Source organism: Choloepus didactylus, chromosome X (genome assembly GCF_015220235.1).
Source record: "Choloepus didactylus isolate mChoDid1 chromosome X, mChoDid1.pri, whole genome shotgun sequence".
NCBI classification, from domain to species: Eukaryota; Metazoa; Chordata; class Mammalia; order Pilosa; family Megalonychidae; genus Choloepus; species Choloepus didactylus.
Genome location: NC_051334.1, coordinates 74,938,108 through 74,961,714, shown reverse-complemented (window position 1 = coordinate 74,961,714; position 23,607 = coordinate 74,938,108). Strand labels below are relative to the sequence as shown.

At 52.2% G+C, this 23,607-nt stretch overlaps 1 protein-coding gene across 6 annotated transcripts; it reads right to left on the bottom strand.

The window, feature by feature from the left end:
• Nucleotides 1–607: 607 nt before the first annotated feature.
• NLGN3 (neuroligin 3) lies at nt 608–22,622 on the bottom strand. Of its 6 annotated transcripts, XM_037822104.1 has the most exons (9): nt 22,471–22,622; nt 19,908–19,985; nt 19,332–19,475; nt 18,596–18,655; nt 14,623–14,682; nt 12,745–12,894; nt 6,002–6,187; nt 3,071–3,860; nt 608–2,472 (listed from the first exon to the last, which is right to left on the bottom strand). In XM_037822104.1, the coding sequence occupies exons 3-9, from the start codon at nt 19,435–19,437 to the stop codon at nt 1,629–1,631; spliced, it is 2,196 nt and encodes a 731-aa protein (XP_037678032.1). In that variant the 5' UTR covers nt 19,438–19,475; nt 19,908–19,985; nt 22,471–22,622; the 3' UTR covers nt 608–1,628. The 6 variants fall into 6 exon arrangements, with proteins under 6 accessions (XP_037678032.1, XP_037678030.1, XP_037678034.1 ...); XM_037822102.1 differs by having other exon boundaries at nt 19,332–19,985; nt 22,471–22,537; XM_037822106.1 differs by lacking the exon at nt 19,908–19,985 and having other exon boundaries at nt 22,471–22,489.
• Between the last annotated feature and the right edge of the window lie 985 nt (nt 22,623–23,607).

Here is a 23,607-nt window from a genome sequence, read left to right as displayed (position 1 = left end):
ACAGGAAACAAACATCCCTGGGGAAGGAGAGTGCCTCTGCTCTGTCAGTCACCCAAGGACAGGGAGTCCACATGTCTGATGCTGCACTGGATTCAGATACAACACAGAATTTCAGGATGTTAGAGGTCAAACCTCCTCCCAGCCCCTAGTCCAGGATGGGGGCAGAGAGTGGTGGCGATGGCGGTGGTGGAAGTGGAGACAGCAGTGGCGGCAGCAGAGGAGGAAGGAAGTATTATGTTTGCCGTTTAATAAGGAGGCCCGAGGTATTGAGAGAAGGCTTCAGCAGCAGGAACCCAGAGCCGTGGGGAATGGGGAGCGAAGGGGGGGGGTGCGGTTGGGGAGGTGGGGACAGTGACTTGTTTCAGATTGGAAAGGCCTTGGTGCAGGGGGCCAGCACAGTGAAACCCAGACTTGTGTCAACTTAAAGGTGTAGGAGGCAGAGGGAACATGGCTAATTCCTAGCCCCCAGAGGCATTCCACTTGGAGGTCTGTTAGGGCAAGGCCTGTGCAAGGGAGGCAGGTTGGGAGTGCTAACTGGATTTTTTTATTTTTATATCAAGACACTGTGTTTAAAATTTTTACAAAGGACAAACTCCATGGGTTTCTGTTAGTGTTTTAAGAATTTTTCTTTAAAAAAGAAAAAAGCCAAAGACAACGACAACAACAACAAAAAAACACCGCCTTTTTAAAAAGAGAAATGACAGACACAAAAGAGACTCCATAAAGAAAATGGGGTGATTTTCTGATAGCATTACCCCAAGGTCAGAGGCAGAGCCCAGATTATACCCAGGGGCCCAATAATGACATGGCCTCCACAGAACCTTGTTCACCAAATCCAGTGTCCCTTGGTCTAGCTAGGCCAATGCCACTGGCTTTTGGGGGAAGCAGGTCACCCTGCAGTCTCTGCAGCCCTCCACCGAGACACAGAGATGGTTGGAGATCTCTTCCCTATGGCCCTCCAACCCCATTCATCATTAGCCCCTTCCTCCTTCCACCCCATGGTTTCTTTCTTGGGGGTTCTGCTCCTCGGTATGATGGTGTGAACACGGGCTTCCAGAGCCAGAGAGACCTGGGCCTAAGTCTTCCCTTCCAGAGCCTCTTTGAACTCATGGGTTGGAGAGGCATTTGCTCCAAAATTTAAAAAAAAATCAACAAAAATGAGACCCAGAAAAAAGATCAAGTCTGGGGGAGGAAGAGCTACTCTGCTCTTTAAAGCTCCCAAGTCTGGAGTTGGTTGGTGGTGCAGTTCCAAGAGAGGCCGAAGGCGAGCACCAAGGGGGTGTCTGGCTGTGGCTTTCGGGTCCCCCCAGGAGTGTCTGTGGTCAGGCTCAGGGAGCTGGGTTCAGCTGCTGTTCCACGGGTCCTCAGTTTACCAAGAACTTGCTTGCATCCCCACTTGAAGGGACTGTTAGGGTTTACATCAGTAGTTGTGTTTTTGTACATGCGGGTGCATGTCCACATCTGTCTGTCTGTGCGGATGATTTGCTGTAGGGTGTGGGTGCACGCATATACATATGTCTGTATGTGTCTGTGCATGGTGTGTGTATGTGTGTGTGTGTCGGGATGTGTGCATGTTTGTGGATCTGGGAGGGAGTGAGCCGGGAGACGGGCTATGCTCTGGGCTGGAGCTATACCCGGGTGGTGGAGTGTGAGTGGGGCAGACCAGTACTGTTGAACCCTGCGGCGAAGGTGTTATAGGGGTGCAGTGTCTGCAGCCCTACCAGGGAGTTGGGAATCATCGTGATGGTGTTGGGGGTCATGAGTGGGATGTCGTTGGGGGAGCGCCGCAAGGTCAGGGTGTAGTCGGGCAGTGCAGTGAGGCGCAGTGTGTCATGGGGGGGGCCTGCCTCACACTCATGGTGGGCGGGACCCAGCTGTAATGCTGCCAACTCCTCCTCAGGAGCAGCTCCCAATTCAGGGGCCCCAGCACCTCTCTGAGGGCTGGGCTGCCGCAGGGGCTCCTGACGCCGTTTGTCCTTACGGTAGTAGAGGGCAGCAAAGGCCAGAACATTAAGAAACAGGAGGGAGGCCCCCACAGCAATGGTGACACTTAATTCAGTGGAGTAGTCTCGAGGGTTCTCCACCAGAAGTGGCCCTGCATCCTGGTCCCCGTTCCAGGACCCTTGGGCGTTCTCGTTGCTGTAGGCAGGTGAGATGGCTGGCCGCTTGGTGCTCCAGGTCTTGCCGTTGGGTCGGCGGGTAATGTGGGAGCTGTGGGTGGTATCCGGGGGTGGCACTTTGGTGGTTGTGGACGTATAGTGGAACATGTCATGCAGGTTGTATAGGTGGGGCACCAGGTGTTTCCAAAAGGCCACCTTAGTGGCCCGGTAATGGTCGCGGACCCTTGGTTTCAGCCCGATGTGAAGGTAGAGCTGGTCTCGGGGATTGTATTTGGACCAGGCCACTTCCTCAAAGCGGTTGGCCTTGGTGTGAATGAACTTGGTGTCCTGGGGGACCGGCTTGTTGGGATCCCTGAAATACCACATGGAAATCTGGGGTCACCACTCTACCTGGATGAGAAAACGGCCCAGCATTCTTCCTCTCACACCCACCCCGAAACCTCCTGCCCAGTTCAAAACGTCCCACCTATTCCATCTTTCTTAGGGTCCCTCCCTCTGCCCATATCCCTCTTTTTCCCCAGGACTTGAATTCCTATGCCCTATGGCATCATGGAAACTGTCTCATCCTCTAAGATCAGGCTGTATGTACTTTTCCTTCTCACATGCTCCCGAGCATCCATCAATCCTTTCAGCTGCCCAGTTGCCCTGATGTACTTTATCCCCACTTCACATGGCCTCTGACCATCTAACCTTGAATCCCATAGTTCTGCCAATAACTCTCCCTCTTGCTTAGTCATAATGCTAACGAAGTTCTGAGACATGGCAAAATTTTTGAAGGAAGAAAAATGTCATGAAAGACTTCAGGGTGGGAGGGAGGGAGGGGAGCAAAAGAGTTACCCAGCAAGAGTTGAGGGACTATCTCAGGAAGGGAGATTACGGCTGAGGTTTGGAGAGAGGAGCAGAGAGCATGCTGGGGGTCCAAAAGAAGAAGAACGCCCATATCTCCTTACCCAGTCTTGGCAAAGTTGGTCCAGTAGGTCATGACGACAGCACTGAGCATGACGTCATTCTTGGAGAAGTTGCAGGGGAAGAGGTCGGTGGGGCCTACCATAGGGACACCAAAAACGTAGGGTACTTCATCCCCATGAGCTGCATCTGACCAAGCAGGCTTCATGAGGCTCTGGCAGTGATGATAGAAGGCGTAGAAGTAGGTAGGTGAGCCATAGCGTGCATGCAGATCAGCTGTCACTACTGAGGGCTCCACCCACTGATGGTCAGTGAAGAGTGCCACCAGTGTTTTACGGCGGGTCTCGGGGTTGTCACGGTCTGCCCAGTCTGTGTACATGAACTTGATGGTCTCCCGCAGGGTGTCCTTACCCTCTGGATAGCCATACAGATTGTCCACAAAGTTGGAGACTGAATAGTCAAAGTCAGTGCCAGAGACTCCATCCTCAGGATCCACTACCCCTTCCACAAATTTGAGACCCTCACCCTGGTTGACACCTAGCATGATATCATAGTTGAGGAACTCGCCCTGTTCCATGAGGATCTCAGGGTCATCAGGAATGACATCACCATCAATCACAGGACCAAAGGCCACATGGTAGCGGGCTGGCTGGATGTCCTGCTCTACCAGCTCCTTAGCACTCTTTTGCCGAAGACAGTCCACCATATCCACTGTGTCTAGCACGTTACAGCCCACCTTGTCTGCCAGCAGGCTGGTATACTTCACCGGCTGGTAGTTCACAGCCCAGCTAGACAGAGCAGAACCACTTTGGATGATGGCTCTCTGGAAAAGCCCTATAGAAGACAGGCAGCACCACGTCAGATCTGTCACATCACCCATAGCCTAGGCCTCCCTTGCCTGTCCCTGAGGAACACACATAACACCTCCTCATTCCTTTGTAACCAAGGCTGCCCTGTGGTTTGAATGGGCTAGGAAGGAGGAAGGACTCTTTTAGGCTGGGGGTGATGGGTTGAGACCAGAGGAGGGGTTTCTGTGTCCCTTCCCTGACTGGTCCCCTGCATGGTTCTTCCTTGGCTTCCCTATCCTATGGCTGTGGTTGGTAACGTGGGGGTTAAGGACATACCAGGGGGAATTAACCCCTTGGATCCCAGACATCAGCTTCCTTATGCTCCCTCTCTCTATCTCTCATTGTCTTCCCCTCTTGCTTCCTGCCCAGCTGGACCCAGCTCTGTGCCAGCGCACCACCAGGGAGCTGGCGCTTACACCACAAAGGGGTCTTTTTCATGAGAGATGAGAAATGCAGGCAGGAGAGAGCCTCACATTCTGGGAGTGTGGCGATGGACCCTAGGGCAAAGGCCTTGGGGCCTGAAAGTCGCCAGGAAACGTGCCCTCTCAGTCTGTGGTCTCCACAATATGAGAGATTCCTTTTACTGAAGCGACTGATGCCTCAGATAAAGAGTTCCCTCTAGCTGAGAGGGAGCCAGTCCCCCAAACTCAAAATGAGGATGACTGCCCTTCTTAGGAAAAAAAACAGGGTACAGTTCTTGCCCTGGTCTCGACATTCCCAGGAGAGAATTTGGCCCTTGGACACATAATTCCCCTCTAAGAGAAAGGCAGTTTGCCTAGGTGGAAAGAGGAGGCGAGAAATATAGATTGCTGGTTAAGAGAGACAGCTTCGTTTCTTTAAAGATTATTCTCCATGAGTCAATTACAGAAAGAGAGAAAAAATCTTTAAAGAAGCCAGGCCTCCAGAGACAGAGGCCCCCTCTGCGAGAGATTATAGCATCATTCCAGAAAAGTCCTTCTCCTCCCAGGGAAATAGTCCCCGGTCAGAGGAGGCCCCACTCCACTTTTCAGATACAGGCATCCTCACAGGCAGTCATTTTACCCTCCTTTGTGAGAAAAAGGGGTTCCTCTTCTCACTGCCGACCCCGAGAAACACATTCTCTCTTTAGAGAAGCAGAGCCCACCTTAGTCTTCCCTTGTCAGGGAAGTCCCTGGAGGGGCAGAGACAGAATTGCAGGTTCAGAGAATGTGGTTTTTCTCTCTCAAAGACAGACAGGCCATCTTCAAAGAGAGACTGAAAGTCATGTCTTCCTGTGAGAATATCACAAACTCATGGGGTTGATTTCAATGAAAAAAAAAAACCTGTCCTCTCTCACAGATTTCCTTACTTCAGAGAAGGACACCTATTGCAGGAAGATCTTTACTTTGTGGGAAGTTCAGCTTTGCCTCTCAGAGACAGTATGTTCCCTGTAGTCCAGAGGTGGAGAGAACACTTCCTCCCAAGCATCAAAGGGCCTATCGGGCCTCCTTGGAAGAGTCGATTGGCAAAGAGGCCCATTGCAAGGAGAGAGGCTTCCCTTCAGGCTGAAAATGAGTGTCTCCCCTTAGGTAGGCTGCCCAGCCCTGGAGGAGGTTTGGAGTATGAGAACTGACCACAGACCCTCAGCAAAAGCCCACCTCATGGCTTAACAATTCTCACTTCAGACCCACCTCCCCTCTCAAGGACACTTCCCCTCTTGTACAGAGAGCAAGGCAGAGAATGAGTGTTGTTTTCCCCTAAGAACTGGTTCCCACCCTACAGCTGTACCCTAAAGTAACATGTTTTTCACAAACTGAAAGATTTCCCCTGCCCAAGATCAACCTTTGTTCCTTCAGAGAGAGGTCTCTTAATCCCAGTCCCCAGATAAGATTCCCTTGCCAGAGGGTGGGGGATGACCTTGTGTTCTCAGAATATAAACAGGATTCTCTCCTTCCTTCTCTTACATCAGGAGAATTACTTCTTCCTCCAGATAAACATTTCCCTTCCATTCCTCCCAAAGGGATCCTAAGCTGGAAGGAGAGGGTGGCCTGATCCCTCTGGGTGCTCCTGGGGCATGGGGCTAGGCCTTCTGGAGCCTAGAAGGCCTGAGGTTCAGGGGTGGGCAGCCAGCACTTTTCTAGTTCGCCTTTGGCCTCAAGAGCTACTCACCCTCAGAGTGATGTGACAGTGTGAGGAGGCTGACACAGGATGCCCCAATGCCTGAACCAAAGACGGTAATACGGCGGGGGTCTCCACCGAAGAAGGCGATGTTCTCGCTCACCCAGCGGAGGGCCTGGATTTGGTCAAGGAGCCCATAGTTGCCCTTGGCAGCCTGATCTCCAGTGCTCAGGAAACCTGGATTCGACAAAGTACATGAGGACAGTGAAGGCAGAGGGATGGAGGATTTAGGTTACGGTGGGAGGTAGGAATTGGGGGGAGGTGAGAACAAAGGAAGATCATGTAGTGCAGCCCTTTCCACCTAATTAATATAAACCATTGCTCCTTTATACAAGATTCAGCATCCTCAGTGTAGGAAGAGATGATTCCCTGCCCCCACCCCCACCCCCACCCCCACAACCCATTACCCAGTTTGGGAGGAAGAGTCTCCAGACAGTTTGAAATGGATGCTTCCAGTTAAGAGACTTAAATGGCCTGCAAATGGCCAGAACTCAGCATCCTCTGTCCTGATGTACTAGGCGGGGACATTATCCTAGTACCTGGCAAGATACGGAAAGGGTAGGGACCTTGGCATCAGATAGTCCTGGGCTGAAATCCTGGCTCTAATCAGTTATGTAGCCTTGGGTGAGAAATTTTAAATCTCTGGGCCATAGTTTCCTCTTATGTAAAATGGGGATAAAATTACCTCATAGGGTGTGATAACAGCACTGAATTATGTGATTATGGTTGAAAGGGGAACTTTAGGGTCATGTTTGTCAGTAGAAGAAAAGCTAGAGGATAAAACATGGGACCCTACAACCCTCTTGTGGATGATGACAGTGGTTAATAACACAAATATAAGAATGTCCTTCCATGAATTAGAACAAATGTATGTTACTATTACAAGGTGTTTAATAATAGGGTGGTATATGGGGTGTGTGTGTGTGTGTGTGTGTGTGTGAAATGCACCTATTGCAAACTATGGACTACAAGTTAACAGTAACATTGTAATATTTTTTCATCAACTGTAACAAAAGTACTACGCCAATGATAAGGGTCAATAATAGAGGGGGGATAAGGGGTATGGTGTTTTTTTTCAGAGTCCTGAAAATGTCTAAAATTGATTGTGGTGATGAATGCAGAACTCTGTGATGATACTGCGAGCCATTGATTGTATACTTTGGATAGAGTACATGGTGTGTGAATATATCTCAATAAAACTGCTTTTACAAAAAAATCTCAGAGGGTTATATCAAGGATAAAATGAACATGAGCATATACAATATGCTCAGTGCAGGGTAAGATCCAAAGTTACTTCTCTTTTCCCTTTCTTCTCTCTCTAAAGGAAGTGACCATCCCCAAAGGCAACAATCCCTAAGCAATCTTGCACTTCCTGTTCAAGTTAGTCCATCTCCACTTCTTTCCAGGGCCTCGGCTGGCCTCCTTCCCCTCATTCTCATCGCAGGTCCTCGTTTCTTTTGCTCCCAGACCTAATGAATCAGAAACTCTGGAGGCGGGGCCCAGCAAGCTGTGTTTGTAACAAGCCCTCCAGGTGATCCTGATGCCTGCTGAAGTTGGAAAACCTCTGGGTTAGGCCATCTTTTTGGTCTGATGGAGAAACGGGGAAGTCAGTGCAGTGTGTTACCACAGAAACAGGTCTTCCCGCCCACCCACTGGGATTTGCTGCTGAGGAGACATGTCACCATGGAGACTACCTTCCCACCCACCTGCTGGGATTTGCTGCTGTGGAGACTTGTTGCCATGGAGACTACCTTCCCGCCCACCTGCTGGCTATCCCACAGAGATGTCCTATATTTCCCCCAACCCTGCCTCCATTTTAGCCTGATCCTGCTGCCTTATTTCATCTCTCTTCCCTTATCCTTTGGTTCCTTGAAAGGCCCTATCTTCTCCTGCCCTAGACTTTTGGGAGGGTTCTTTCCAGGTGGGTAATCGTAGTGCTCCTACACACTGGAAACCCATCCCTGGATCAGTAGTCTTTGCCTCACCAGTTAAAAGCTCATTTGCAGCACCTGAAGTCAGCTTTCTGTGCTGCTGTTTGCAAGAGGCACCCCGGGCTCAGAGAAAGCTCTCTGAAAGTCTATGCGCAGAAAGTGGATTCAAGTAGACCAAAAGCAGGCACAAGACCTCATCACTGTCTTTCTCAAGTCCTTCTCTGTCTAGCTTCTACAAAAGAGCTCATTTCACCCTCTTCAAGTGTGTTATTAATTTACCTTTGTTACAATTAAGTATGTAAAGTACTTAGTCATTCCTCTCAGGACCTTGTTACAAGCCCTCTTCAACCCCAGGTTCCAGATGAGGAAATGAGAAGGAATTAAAGAAAGCTTGAATGGGGATGAAGGGAGGAGCCCTTGTTCCTCTTGACAAGGGAACCAGCTTCTCCTTTGTCTGGTCCATTCACAAACTTAAGCTGCTGCTGTGAGTCTTAAAAACTACGCTGATGAAGATCCAACCCATCTGTCCAAGCCTTAAGACCCTCCAGCAAAAGTGACGATGTGCTTCTCTTAGCCTGTCTTCTCTCCCTACCCCTTCCTTCCCCCAGATTCTCTTTTCCTTTTCTCTCATTTAGGCAGTAGCAGACTTGGCTTCAGCCTTTGCCAAGACATCATTCAGTGAAATGTGTCAAATATGTCGGCCCTCATCAGCAGGAAGAGCCTGCATTTGGATGTAGTAAAGTAGATCTCTCCAAAATGGACTGATTTACTGGGTTAGGAATGAAGGCCTGAAAAGTCTGGGTGGAGGATTCCACCATCGCTGCCTGCTGCCTTGAATCCCACGAACCTTGAGATGAGGGGCACTGAAGCACACAGGTGATGCCATGCCAGCCACTGGAAAAGTCCTGCTTGTAGCACTACCTCCAACAGACTCAGGCTGATGATCCTGCAAACACGACCAACCACAAGCACGCGAAACCTGGCAGTCTGGGAGAGTTGTCACTCTCTGTTATTCCCCCCAGTAACTCAGCCATCCACAAAAACAACATGAGGATGGGGGCTGAAATACCAAACTCTGTAAACTGATGGTATAAATTAAAGCCAGTCTCTTTGAACCCAAGTTTTTATGGTGGTATATGGTAAACTGCTTGTCAACAGAAGACAGAGGATCTGGCAGATTGTATCAAAACCAGATATTTGTGTCACTCAAGGCCAGACGTTTACTTGGTTTTCAGTTTGCCTGAAGGGTACCAAAGCAAGGATGTAGAATTAAATTCTGGGACCCAGAATAAAACTTGGCGAGCCCCTACTTCCTCAGCCCAGGGATATCCACATCCTATTTCCTATCTTTTATTGGCCCCAAGCCCAGTGGGAGCTTCTCAAATAATGGCTACCCTTCTGCCTTGGAGGGATGAGTGGATTAGCCTGTGACATTCTCAACATATGTGAATCATCTTAGATGTCTAGAGATGCACCTTAGAGTGAACCATCTGTTTGGGCTCAGTGTTCCAAGAAGCTGACAGAAGGAAGGGTAAACTAATGTACATGATTGGGATCCACAACTGGCCACCTGTTCTTAGATGCTTTGGAAAATGAAACAACAAAAGCCTTCAGCTACACAGCAACCCCCCCCCACCAAGTATCAGGAACAAACCCATGTTCTCTATCTGGTGCCAAGAGCCAAAAACATCTGGGATGTGTCCACAATCCAATCAGTGGCTTCTGGATTATATTTGTGTTTCGGAACAGGACTGAAGGGTACATAGGAAGGGTTGGGGAACTCGGGACCAAATCTCAGTTTAATGACTCCTTCTGAAGTTTGGGTAATGTTATTTCGATCAGTAACTGTTTAAGCCCAAAGAATAATATACCTGCCTCTCAGACATGCTATTCTGGTCATCCTAATGAGAGGAGGTTGTAAAGTGAGGGTCCTTCACCTGGGTTTCATGAAGAAGCATCAGGAAGGTCAGTGAGATTGTTTCTCTAAGTTTTTATGTGCACGTGCCTTTTTTGGCCTTCATAGAATTCCAAAGGGTCCACGACCCCAAAACAGGTTGAGAACTTCTGATCTAGAAGCTCAAGGATTAGAGCAGTTGAAGTGATGTGAAGAAATCAGCTAATCAGAATATCTTAGGGAGTGCTCACCAGCAATAATAGCTTTCTGTGCAGCCCGCAGCTCCCAACTCAGCCTTCAAATCCCATGAGTCTCCCTCCTGGTTCCTCTCTGCTTCCTTCCCATGTCACTCTCTTCCTCTTTTTTTTCTCCCCCCTCATTTTCTTCTCTTCCTTACTTTCTCCTATCCCCTCTCCTTCATTCCGAGCTGGTCCTAAAATTTGGAACCGAGGCATCTTTTTGATAATTTCTGTACTCAATAAACTTTATAGAAGGGAGCTTTGTGTTTGTCACTTAAAAAAAAGCAGCTAATTTAAACATTTTCCAACACTCATTAAGAAAAGAAAGTCGCTAATATACTTTTGGCCTTCAGTGACTGTGTGCGTGTCTGTATATCTGTGTGTGATTATGTTTGTATATTAATTAATCTTGAAGGAACTGCACAGACTGAGTGTTTGAGCTTGCAGCCACCTTCATGATACCAACTTTACTGTCAAGAGACTCAGATCCCCTTTCTCAACTGGAGAGAACAGCTAACGGGAGCCTTCCATGATGCCTGAAGCAACTCAGAAAGACAAGGGAACAGCAGTAGAACAATGAAATCCCAAACCCACCAGACAGTTGAGAGAGACCAAAGAGATGCCTTGCACACTCCATTCCTGGTATCCCAGGTGCCACTGAAGGGGACTCAAACTCCACTGTTGTCAGGGCATATTGTTTCTCCATTCTGAATTCAAACAAGGTGTCTTCCCATCCCACATAGTAGAAAAGAAGTCAAGAGGAGACTGCCATTCTGCACACTCAATCGCACCCAGAAGTGAAATGCAGCCCCACGGCCTTGGGGATTGGAACTGGCAAAGCAATATACTCAACAGCAAATTAAAATAAGGTCCTGTCAGCCAGTTGGTCATGGAGTAAGCCATACCTAACTGGTGGTTCAGCACTCCGGCCTAGAGACCTGTCAAACAGCCTAGCCCCTTACTGGAATGTTGAGGACACAAACCCTCTGGGCAAGAAGTTGGCTTCTTCATGCTACTACAGAGATATGGGGCTGCACATGTCCTCTGAGGCATCTGAGGTGAGCATCAAAAGGGAGCAAGGCCCTGAGGGCTTGCTTGCCCTCTCTGAAGCATATGTTTACCTCAAGACCTTGGACACTGATAGGCATCAGCAGTCATTAAGGGAGGTACAAGGTAGAGGGGTCAGTGTAAATCTCTGAAACAAGCATGGGGACTATAGAGTATGTGTGGGAAGGGTGTATGGGTGTGTACAAGGAGGTCTTTGAGAGATAATTTGTGGTAGTGTGCATGCAACATGGGGTAAGAGTATATGGGGATGAGTGTGTGGAGAGGGTAGAAGGAATGTGTGTGTGTGTACATACAGGATGTGGAAGGGTGGGGTGTGAATGAGTGTAGTTGAGGGTGGGGAGAGCTGTGTGTTTATGGATGTTGATGGCAGGAGTGGGTATATGGATGCATATATAATTGTGGAGTGGGGTGAGGGAATACGTACGTGTATATTTTAGGTGGATCTTTGTGGAGTATGTATGGGAAGAGTGTATGTGTGTGTGTGTTGTGTTTGTGTGGGTATATGTGTAGGGGGCCTATGGGTGTGGGCATATGTGGGGGGAATATATAAGTAGTTTATGAGATGTGTATAGATGTGGAAGCAGGGATGTAGGGGTATGTGCGTGTGTATGTGTGTGTAATATTAGTGTATGTGTGGGCCTGGGAGGTATGGACATGCAGGTATGGGTATATGTGGTGTAGGGTAGATCTATGTGGTTTGTGTCTACGTGGGGAAGGTGAGGGAAATGTGCGTATGTGTGTAGTATGTGGGTATGTAGAGTGGATGTGGAAGTGGGGCTGTATAGGGAGATGTGAGTATATAAGTGCATGTGTGTCAGAGGCTGGAAGGGATAGTTATCTACATGTAAGATGTGTATGTGGAAGTTGTGTATGTGTGGAGTTTGTGTGTAGACGTGCAGGGTATGAGTCTTGGTGTAGAGCATATATATGGGGATAGAGGAAAGTGTGAGTGTGGATAAGTGTAGTGTGGAAGAGTGTATGGGAATGTGTGTGGCTATATGGGAAGGGTGAGAAAATCTGTATATATGTGCAGCATGAGTGTGGAGTGTATTGGGGTACATGCTCCATACCTGGATATATGTGGAGTTGGGGAGGAGACTATGTGTAGAGTGTATATGTATGTGTGTATATGGGTGGGGGTCTGTAGATGTGCATGTGGGGTATATATGTGTCCAGGTATGTGTGAATGCTTGTGGGGGTGGGTGAGAGAAGTAATTGTATACATATGAATGGATGTGTGTGAGGTGTGAGTATATGGATATGTGGTGGGTTAGAAGGATGATTTGTGTGTGGGTAGGGATGAGGACAGGACACTAGAAAAACAAATGGACCCTATAAAACTCAGCCAAGCAAAGAAAAAAAAAACAAAACAAAACTTGTAGCAGAGAGAAGGTGTGGAGGTTGAATGGCCAGTGACTTCGAAACATTCTGAGAAAGGGCCTGAGGGTATGGGGAAACTTCCAGCGCTTGGGATAGCAAGTTTGGCTGTGGTAGTCAGCACCAGCTAGAGACCCGAGGCTGCCTGTTCTTAACTCCTCAGCATTCTTTCCTTCCCCCTCGAGAACTCCGCCTTCCTTTCAGGCACCTGGCAGGGAACCATACCTAGCACCCCAACCCGATAGTTGAGGGTGATGACGATGACATTGCCATAACTGGCGAGGACACTGCCGTCAATCATGTTGCCTGTGCCTTCCATGTATGAGCCTCCGTGGATGTAGACCATGACGGGCTTAGCACCACTGTCCCGGATGTCTACAAGGAGAAGGGGTGGGACATAGGCTGGGTGGGATGCCCTTCTACCCCCACCCCCACTGTCCCTGCGGTGGGGAGGGGAGTGCGGGCAGCAAAGCTATCCCAGGTGCCAGGACACCACTGCCATCCCTGAGGGCAGGACTCACAGGGTTGCTCAGTCTGGGGCTTGAGCAATGGCCAGAGCCAGAGCCAGTAATGTTTTTAAAGACTCTGTTCCAAGTGCCTCCCAGCTGACGGCAGGCAGGCAGGCCTGGTCCTAGGTTGAGAGCTAGGCCTAGGCGGGCCATGGCTGGGCTTTGGGGGTGGGAGCAGCTGGAAGAGGAAGGGCTGGTCCCTTGACTGGATCAAGTGAGTCCCTGCCCTGGGCACCCAGGAGTCCTGGGACCTGACATGGCTTTAGAGAGCAGGGGCTGGGGAGCCCTGAAACCCCCACAACTAGACCAGTTACATGGAAATATGGCCATTGGCAGCAGCTGGCCCCCCAGTGCAGACAGAGACAAGAGGGGTGGGAATAAGGGGTGGATGGGGAGAGACCAAGGAAGGATGTGGGGAAAAGGGAGTGAATGGCAGAGATGGGGGGGGGGGGGCCACGAGGACATGGTTTCTCAGCCATGTGCCCATTTTACCCCATTCTCCCTGGGCTCCAGGCAGACTTAACTGGAAACACTAGGGATGGGGAAGAGGAAAGGGGCAGAACTAAGAACAAGGGAGCCTGCCCCCAGTCAGTCATTGAGATGAAGACGGAGCCTCCCAGAGGTCATTCAATGAGGGACATCAATGTGGCTGCTCCCAAGCCCGGACAACATGGGGTTGGGGCTGGGAAGTCAAGAGAAAGCTCCAGGCCTGACCACCTCTGCCCATAGCCCTCTCCATTTGTGAGCTGGACCAACACCCCGCCACATCCATTCCACCCTACTGGTCACCAGTGGGCCCACCTGAGCTGTCTGACCCCTCCAGGGGCAGGGGGGCAGGGCCAGGGCATGGAGATAAAAGGAAATGCTCTCTGCTGAGGAGCACAAACAGAACCCATTTTCCCGAGAAGGAAGGCTGGTCCGATAACCACCCAAGGAACATACCATCTACTGACCGGGCTCTGGTGCCCTGGCCTCAGCCTGGCATTTAGCCCACAGTTTTTCTGGCCCTGGCCTAAGCTTTATAGCAGCCCCTGGCCCTGAGATCACCTCTCCCTTTCTGGGAGAAGGCTGGGGAGGTTGTAGGTGGTGCTATTTTCCGGTCCCACCCCACCCCACCCCTCGGTCATCACTGTCTCACTGCTCAGTTCAACATCCTGCTGGGCCCCTCTTCCAGGAGCCAGTCTCCCCATGAAACGCAGGTGTCTCCTCAGTGAAACACAGGCATCTCCTCACCATCCAGTTTCCTTTGAGCCTCTCCCCAGGCCCGGCCTTCTTGCCACTCTCCCTGCTGCTCAGTAGGGGCAGGTGCCCGCGAGCCATAAAAGATAGGGAAGGAAACTGTCACCAACAGTGACCGTTCCTACTGTAGAACTGAGGACAGGGGTGGGGAACCCAGGTCCAGCCAGCCGTGTCCATCACCCCGGAACTCCCAGTGGCCAACCAGGCCAAAGACGGATGAACAGATCAACGGCCTTGTACAGGAACAGAAACACACCAACGGACGGACAGACAGACAGACGGGGCTTCTCCCCATCGAGAGGGGGAGGGGCTCTGTGCCATGCACCAGCCGCCGCGCCCTGCAGCCCCCAAATACCTTCATCTTCATCCCCGTCATTATCCGCTAAGTCCTCGCCCTGTTTCTTAGCGCCGGATCCTGGGGACCAGACACGGGGAGACACAACAGCACAGAACAGAGAACAAAACAGAGAGAATTCAAAAACAGCATGACTGCAGTGTGGCCCAGCAAGCCAGCTCTGGGCCTGGGCCCAGGACAGGCAGGAGGGATGGCAAGAACTGAGGGAATGGGTGGGCTGAGACCTTCGTCAGGATGATGGTGTGGCAGGCCCCTGCCGTGCTGACCTCCCTGCACCTCCCTGCCCCACCTCTCTGTCCCCGATGGCCCATCTCGACCTTGGCACACCCTAGGCCTTCCCAGTGAGGAAGGAGGTAGAAGGAGGTGGGCCAGGACGCAGCGCCAGAGACCCACTCAAGGAGAGGATTTGTTCTGGGTGGAAGGGGCCGTGCGTGTGGACACAGGCAGGGTGAGCTGGGAGAGCGGGGCCAGGCACTGAGAACAAGAGGTGGCCCTGCCAGCATGTATGGATATCGATGTGAGGTATTGGGGCAGAGATATGCCCTAGCCCTGAACTCACTACCCAGGCCTGGTGGACAGGCTCCAGCTGGCCCTCAGCTGACCCCGATTCCCACAGAAGATGGAAGACGCAGCAGCTTTCCCTCCGGTCCTGCTCTGGTTAATGGCAAATGGAGTTTCTGCCCTCAGGGACCAGGCCTGAGAGTGGCCAGCATTGCTCTGAGATATAGAGCGAGCCAGAGAGAGAGGGAGGGAAAGAAGAAATGGGAAAAGGAGAAAGGGGCAATGAGAGAGAGAAACAAAGAGATAAGAATAATGGGAATAGCTCCTACCACATACTGAATCTTTACCATGTGCCAGAGCTCTACTTAGACCACAGCTCTCGATCATCATACCCCAATGAGGTAGGTGCTATTCTTATTCCTGTTTCACAGATGGGGAAACTGAGGTTCAGAGAGGTAAAGTGACTTGCTCAAGACCCCACAGCTAGAAGTGCTAGAGGTGGGATTCAAACCCAGGTCTGCTTGATTCCAAAGCCCATGGTCTTTCCACTGCACCATTCCACCTCTCTGGAACAGGGGAAAGGGAAGGGAAGAAGGAGCTAAGAAAGGAAGTGGAGCATGGAAGGGAGGGGAAGAGAGAGGAGGAGAGCAAAGAAGAGACTAAAAGAGAGAAGAGAGACGTTTAGGACCCAGGGGTAAAGCTGGCACCGATCCTCCTTTCTGTTCTAAGGAGACTAGAAGTGCACCTTGGAGCTGAGAATGGCTGTGGAGAAAGAGGACCTACGGCCTGGATGCCTGTCAGTGAGTGTGGAAACGGGTAATTGTGGCCAGAACCCTCTCAGGTCTAGGACACCAGATACCTTCAGCCCAGAGGCAGCAACCCTTCTCTCTCAGCTGGTTTGCACTCTGGTGACAGACTTTCCTTACGACTATTAATTAAACCAGGGCCCTCCTCTCCTCCTACTACACAACTTGCAACTTTTCAACTGGAACAAGAGCCCAGCCCTAGGGGTAGAAACCTCCTGGGGCCTCCTGAACTTCCCTTGGCGCCTACAATCTCAAAACACTCAACACCTGCCAACACTTGCCCTCAGAAGCCCTGTGGGGATGGGGCCTTATCACCCACACAGGGACGGCCCAACAAACAGAAAGGAATTACCCCATTCCCAGACGTGAATTCCCTCCAACTTGACAGGGGGTGGGTCGGGGAGGGGTTGGGCAGGTCTTCCGCCAGAATCCTCTGCTTCCCATCAGCCCTAACTTAGATGAGGTGCCCCCTGTGCCCCTACTCTGGAGGGGGGTGTCCCTGGGTTGCAGCATTGTCCCAGTCTTCTCCGCACAGTTGCCTTTGCTCCTTCGGCTTAGCACTTGCTGAGCAACCCCTTGCTGCCATGCCTCTCACCCAGGCCAACTCGACCACCATCCCCAGACACTGAGCCGCCCCAGGACCCCATCGAGGTAAAGCTCAAGATGGCCTCTGGGCATGGATGGGTCTCTCCCCAACCCCGGAGGCAGGACTGGTAACTGTGTTCCAAATGCTATACAGATCCTGGATAGGGAACTAATTTCAACAGCCAAATGACCCTTGCCACACTGTCTGGAATCCCACCTCCCAGCTTGGCCTCTGGGGCTTAGGGAAACTAGCTGGGTTTTAACACTAGGCTGGGAGTGTCTTCAGAGTAGCGGGATAGGACTTTTCTAAATCTAGGAGTAGTCCTTTCTAACTTTTTCCTCGACCTCACATCCCTCCACATCCCAACAGTACCCAGTGCAGGGCCTTGCCCATAGTCAACAATTGTGATTGGTAAATGTTTGTACTCGAGCGGTGGTCTTCCAGTCAGCTCTCTGGTCAAACTCTCTGGGCTGTACTGTACTGCCCTGGGCTCTTACTGGAATAATGCTAATGTCACCTTTTCCCTGTCCCTCTTCCTCACAGGAGCAGATTTAAGAGATCTGCTTCCTGACTTTGTTCCTAGGCTAAGGGACTGTTAAGGTCAGAATGGTTCCCTACCACCTTCAGATGTGGAAACAGAGGTTCTTCAAGGAAAAGACTTGCCTAAGGTCTTAGAAGCAGAACTGGGCCTCAGTCCCAGACCCGTAGTCTTTCTGCCGCACCATAATGCTTCTTCATTTGTTCAAAAAATATTTACTGACTGTCCCCTGTGCACGAGGTCGTGGACTGGGTGTGGGTATATGGTGAAACACTACCTCTAGGGCAGCAGATCTCACTCAGTGTTCTCATGTGCATCAGAATCGCTCAGGGCACATACTCAACAGGCAGAGTCTTGGGATCTGCCCCCAGAGATTCTTGTTCAGTAGGTCTGGGGATCATCGTGTCCCAGGAATCCTGCTGACCCACTCTGAGAAACCCTGCCCTAGGATCATTAAAAGGAGAAACAAACTCCAAGCCTGCCTCAGGGTGGTAGTGACCAGGGCTGTGGTTTTCCACCTGTTCCTCAGGCTGTCACTGTACCCAAATCTGCCCAGCCCATTTACATTTCACTACTTTTTCGGACGTGAGGAGGTCAGGAATGACCACATGGGAGTTCCCACGTGTGCTACACTGGAAAGAACACTGCCTCAGGGGTCCAGAGACCCACGTTCTGGTCCCAGCTCTGCCACAGACCAGTGACGTGGCCTTGAGCCCCAGCAAGTCACTCCCCTGTGCCCATTTCCTCGTCTGGAAAATTGAGAGACCGATTCCTGCCTTAGACACTTCCAGAGATGTAGGGACGATTTTATGAGGCAAGTATTAAAGTGCTTTGCGGAAAACAGAAGGTGGTACGCAGACACGAAGAATTATTAGCCAGGGGAATGAACTCTCTCTCAGCAAGAGGGGAGACTGAAAATTCAGGATCTTTTGCCTCCTTTAGAGTTCACAGTTCCCAGAGACACCCCCACACTCCCACCTCCTCTGGCCCCTCCAAGGTCTGCCACCAGAGTAGCCTGCGTCTCTCAGCTATGCCTCTGGTCACAGAGATGGTGGCAGTGGTGGCAGGGGTTCCTAAGCATGTGTACATGTGGTTGTCTATGCTTCAGGGCCGAAGAGTTGCATCTAGACTTTCAACCTGGGGAAAAGCACAGAGAGATGGCTCCATCCACCAGGAAAAGGGTGGAGCCTCTGGCTCCATTTTGGCTGCCTGGAGTTTCTCCTGAGGTGTCACGGAAAGAGCCACTACTGCTCTATCCTTTGGCACACGCTTCGGGGTTGGGGGTGGGAGGTGGGGAATAGATTTTGAGGCCGGGAAGATTGGAAGAAATTGGGTTGCTGCTTCTACTCTGAACCTGCCTTGGGCCACGAGATCCTCCCTGAAAAGCAGCCAGGGCCCTGGGATGAGGTAGAGCTTAGGCCTGCTCACCTTCCCCCCAAGCCTGGGATACTTGAAGAAAGTCTGGGTCCTCAGGGGCAAGGGCAGGTGGGCAGGCAGCCCTCCCTCTCTCTCTCTCTCCCTCCCCGCCGGCTCGCTACCTACCTCCTTTCCTACAAATTTTCTTGTTGGGCTTTCTGGCGCATTCCTTGGAAATCCGCTTTACTGTAAAATGAATAAAAAACTAAAAAATAACAGGAGGCCTCTGCCCAGGGGCATGCACCCCCACCACCACCCCCCAGGCCCCAAGAGCTGCTCTGCAGGCGGGCACATGGCAGAGAGCCTGTCCCACCATTTCCTTGCTTCTGTCACTTACCTTAGTGTGACCCCCGCGGGAGGAGGCATCAGCTAGTAAAAGAGGAGGCACCTAAGCGTTGCCCACCAGGCTTACCCCCTGCCCCCCCCCCCACCAACCCAGTTCCCTTGGCCACACACACCTACCACCTTTCAAAGCAGGTGGAATGGTAACAGGGGGGCCTGGTGGAGCCAGCATCCTCCCGCGGGCAGCTGCCAGCCGTGACCCATACTCCCCCAGGGACACCCCCCCCCCCCAATCCAGCACTCTGGCCCTAGACTTGTCAAAGCTCTCAGGCCCTGACCAGGCCGCTTTCGGTAGCCGTGTCACTCACACATGGGAGCTCGGACAATGCTGGGACGGGGGTGGAGGGGTGGGGGTGGGAAGAAAAAGGAAGGGGAAGGGGGAGGCCAAGCAGAGTGATGGTTAGAAGCATTTTCACAGACAGACGGACGGCATGCTGCAGGGCACACCACCACATGCGAGCCACAAACAACAGGGCAGGCAGGAGGCAGGGAGGGCCCATTGCCTGGCCGCAGTGCTCACCATCCTCCGTGGGCACGTAGACGTTCAGGTAGAGGCAGTCTTCGTTGGGTTCCTGAATGTAAGTGGCGACGATATCCAAGTTGGCCGTGAACCAGACGGGCAGCATGACTTCGGGCACAGCTGTGTGGATGTTCTGGGGGCACACTGGGGGAAAGTGTGTGGCGTTCCGGATGCCCGACCAGGATGGGGGTGGTTCGGGGGGCAGAAAACGTTTCTCGCCGATTGGCGGAGCTGCATAGGGCACCCCCAGGTATTGGTCCACAGGCCCTAGGATCTCACTGGGCAATGGTACCCGGGCGCCCCTTAGCTTCCCAAAGTGAGTATTGACTGTGGGTGCTGGGGCCTGGGTACTGGCCCTCAGCACCAAGCTGAACCACAGGGTGAGGCACAGGCTCCGGCCAACTGTGGGCTTGGGGCTCAGGGACAGCAAGGGCGGGCCAAGCCGCAGCCACATGTTCCGGGCAGGGGGACTGTCAGGAGAAGCAGACTCCAGGGTCACAGCACCAGCCCAATAGGCAGCCCCTTCATGGCCACACTGACTTGAACCTCAAAACTGAGCTCTCGAGGGACACCTACAGATGCCCAGCAATGGAGAGAGCAGGTCGTCCAAGCACCACAGCTTCAGAAAGGGGACTCCCTCAGGGCCAGACAGGCCTGTGAAAAGAGGGAAGTAGGAGTCATCCAAGATGGTCTGGGAGGGCTACAGAGTGAGTCATGGGGGTCCTGCTGGCCTTGGGCTGATCTACACTTAGGAGAGGTGGAAAATGTCCAGGGTTCCAAGTTCCAACAGGCAATCTCCACTGCCAGTCCGAACCCTTCTATGCTCCTGGTCACGGCTGGAAGATCCAAGGGGACTGACAGAGTGACCTCACAATCCCCAACTTCGACTCCACAGCCAGTCAGCTGGAACCAGTGTAGCATGTGGTGGCAGGGCCTGGGGAGAACTGGCAATGGAGCCCGAGTCACTGGACATACTGTATGAACCCTGAGCTGTCTAAGCCCCTGGGACCGGGGAAAGCCCACCCAGGGACCTTCATGTTAGGAGGGTGTAGGATTTGTTAACCTCACTCCGGGACACTGAGGCATAAGAAGAGGAAACAGCAGAGAGGCAAAGGGTCCCACAGAGAGACTGATGAGTCTCTGCCCTCAGGCAGGGCAGGGCGGCCATTCACCAGAGTCCCCAGACCCTCCTGTACATTTCTCCTCAGCCCTCACCGCTCCTGAATCCTTAAGCCTTGGCCCTTTCTGTGGGCTATCGCTAATTGACGCGGAGTGCCAGAACCGAGCCCAACACCTTTCTGCCGGGCACCCTAGGCATCACTGATGATGAGCCAGTGCAAAATAAACAACGGAGTGCGGGAGACATGCATTCAGAGTCACAGAAATAAACTCACAAAGACTCAAAGAGTGAGGGAGAGAGACCAAGCCAGTATCCCCAGACACTGTGATATTCACTCGCAGAGACATACATTCCAAACCCACAGAGATCCCCTCATATAGTCCCACATTCTGAGACAGAGCGCCTCACAGAGTCAGAGACACAGAGAGATACATTCAGAGACGCACACAGAGACTTACTGAAATCTAATCACACACACCCGCCTAGGTAAATATCCAGAGACACATGCAGCATAATGGTGACACATAGGTGGAGACAGAAACAGAAATAGCAACACACTCAGACACACGGGCTTTCTGACACACAGTTACACAGACGACACATACACACAGGCATCCACAGAGGCTCTTGCATGGACACACACACACAGACACACCCAGTCACACACACACACACACAAGCACACATATTTTGTGCCAGCCCCCCATCCCACTCAGTTTTCTCCCGCCTTTCAAGATTGAAGGGCTGCTCCTTTAAGAACTGGCTGAAGGGGTGGGGGAGGGCGATTGGGAACGCCCGGCAATCGGCCACCACCAGTCGGGAATGAGAATGTGTGTGAGTGTGTGAGTGTGTGAGAGAGAGGGAGAGAGGGCGGGCAAAGCCACTGAAGGGGTGGGAGCTCAGAGGAAATGGGGAGCAAAGTATTGGGTGGGGGGAAGATCCCAGACACTGCCCAGAATGCACCCAGGTGGGGGGAGGAGGGGAAGGAAGGGGTAGGAGTAAGGAGGTAGGGCAGGAGGGAGTGGGTGTGTGTGCGTATGGGGTGGGGGTGGGGGGGCGGAGGGGGGGAGTCCGCAGCTGAGTTCACACAATCCCCCCATTCACCGTCTCCATGGCAACTCAGGGGCACAGACCGCTCATTCACAGGGCTTCCCCGCCAGCAAACCCCCCCCATTAACCCTCTCGATGCCACCCCTCCCCACACATTCCTTTAACCCTTTCGGGATGCCTCCCTCTCCAGTAACCCTTCGGCGCCAAAAGCCATTCCCCTTTGAGTCAATTCCCTGCAGCCCCACTCCCGTGAACACCTAGACAAACCGACCGACCCCCAAACGCCCTCTGTACCCTAGGACCCACACTCTGAGTCCCCAGAGCCAAGATCTCCAACCTGGTTCAACTTGCAATCTGGAGGAGAACAAGGGGAGGTGGCAGTACCGGGCATGAGGATGGCATTGGGGGTACTTTAGGGGCTGATGGGGTATTGGGTGAGGGGCATTCTGCAGAAATGGTATGGTACTGAGAACTGCAGTACTGAGGGCTATGTGGGTTCCGAATGGTATTGGGGGACAGAGCTGCACCAGAATGGGGGAGGATAAGATAAAGACCTGGGGAGGGGGGGCTGCAGAAAGTGGGGGAAGGAGCCTGGCCGGGAGATGCTATGATGAAAGGGGGATGGGGTTGCTCCGCGGGGGAGGGGGGCCTGGCAATGTGCAATACAGCCGGGTTCAGGAATGGGGCTGGGGGCCCTCAGGGCTATTTTGATGAGCATGAGGGCCTGGCCGTGGAAATAGAGGGACCCTGGGTAGGAGGATGATAGGCATGAGGGATTCAGGGAGGAGGAGAGGAGAGGGAGAGCAGCGGGAGAGGACTAGGGGGTCAGGGGTGCCAATGGAGAACACGGGGTTGCGAGGGATGGGGGGCACTGACTGGGCAGCGGAGGAGTCTGGGATTGGGAGGGAATAGGATGGGGGAATAGGTCTGGGCAGCTAGAGGATGAGAGACCGGGGCAGGCGGCCTCACCTGTTCCCCGGGCTGTTGCGAGCGAGTGAACCGGGCCGCGGACCACCCATATCGCCTCCAGGCCAAGGGCCCAAGGGCTCCGCACCCGAATCCCCGAGATCTGCTCTCCGGCAGCCTGGCTGCTGTGCCCGCGCACCGAGGGGGCGCGCTGCGCGTGCCCGGACATGGGGGGGGTGCGGTCCCTGCCATTAACTCCTTTTGTGCCAGAGATGGCTCAAGTCCTGGGGCATGGCCCAGCTCCCCCATGCTTAAGCGTGCTCGCTCACGCTGGCTCTGTCACGCTCTCTCTCCCTCGCACATACACCCACACCTCAAATCGCAGTCTATCAGAAAGGTGATCTTCCATGGCAGCCAGTGAAAACTTTACTTGCAAAGTTTGAGACCTTGGAACAAAGGGATAAACTGAGGCAAGGCCTGCAGGAGCACCCACTCAAACTCCACAAAGACGTGCCTCCATCTCAGCTCGGCATCCCTCACCTCTCCTCAGCACCGGCACTATCCAAGCAGCAACCAGTGGGGCCACTTTGCCCTCATCCCAAAGGTCAATGCTGTGCCTTTCTCCTGCTTCTGCTGGGGCATGTCAGATGTAACTGTCCTGACCATTTCAGTCTCTCCCCTCCGTATCTGGCTGCTTTTGGGTCTTGTGTTTCTGTATGTCGTTCACCTGTCCAGTTTGTCTAGTATCTCCAAACCCCTCTGAATGTACCTTATCCCAGCCAAGCCTCAACCCCTGTAGAATGTTTGTCAGGACAGAATAGGTCAGAAGAAGGCTTCAGTCATTTTGCTATGACTCTTGTCACAGAGTTCCATTCTTTGAACACACACTCTTAAACTTGGTAAGTCCCGTATGAGCAAGGGCTTCAAGGATCTCAAAGAGGGATTTTACTTTTTTATTTTTTATAACTTGGGTATTGATTGTGCTCTTGGTTTTACCAGCACACTTGACACTTCCCAGTGGTACGGTCCAACCTTGGCCGGGACGGTATCCTTAAATTGTCAAATCGTCCAGCCCCAGCTAGGCAGACCAATAGACTCCATTAGGGTAAACCAGTTGGTCCTCCTGGATAACCTTGGATCTAAGACCCCAAACCTGAAGTCAACTGAATGTCCCTGTCACAGCTCCAGATGTGACTCTGG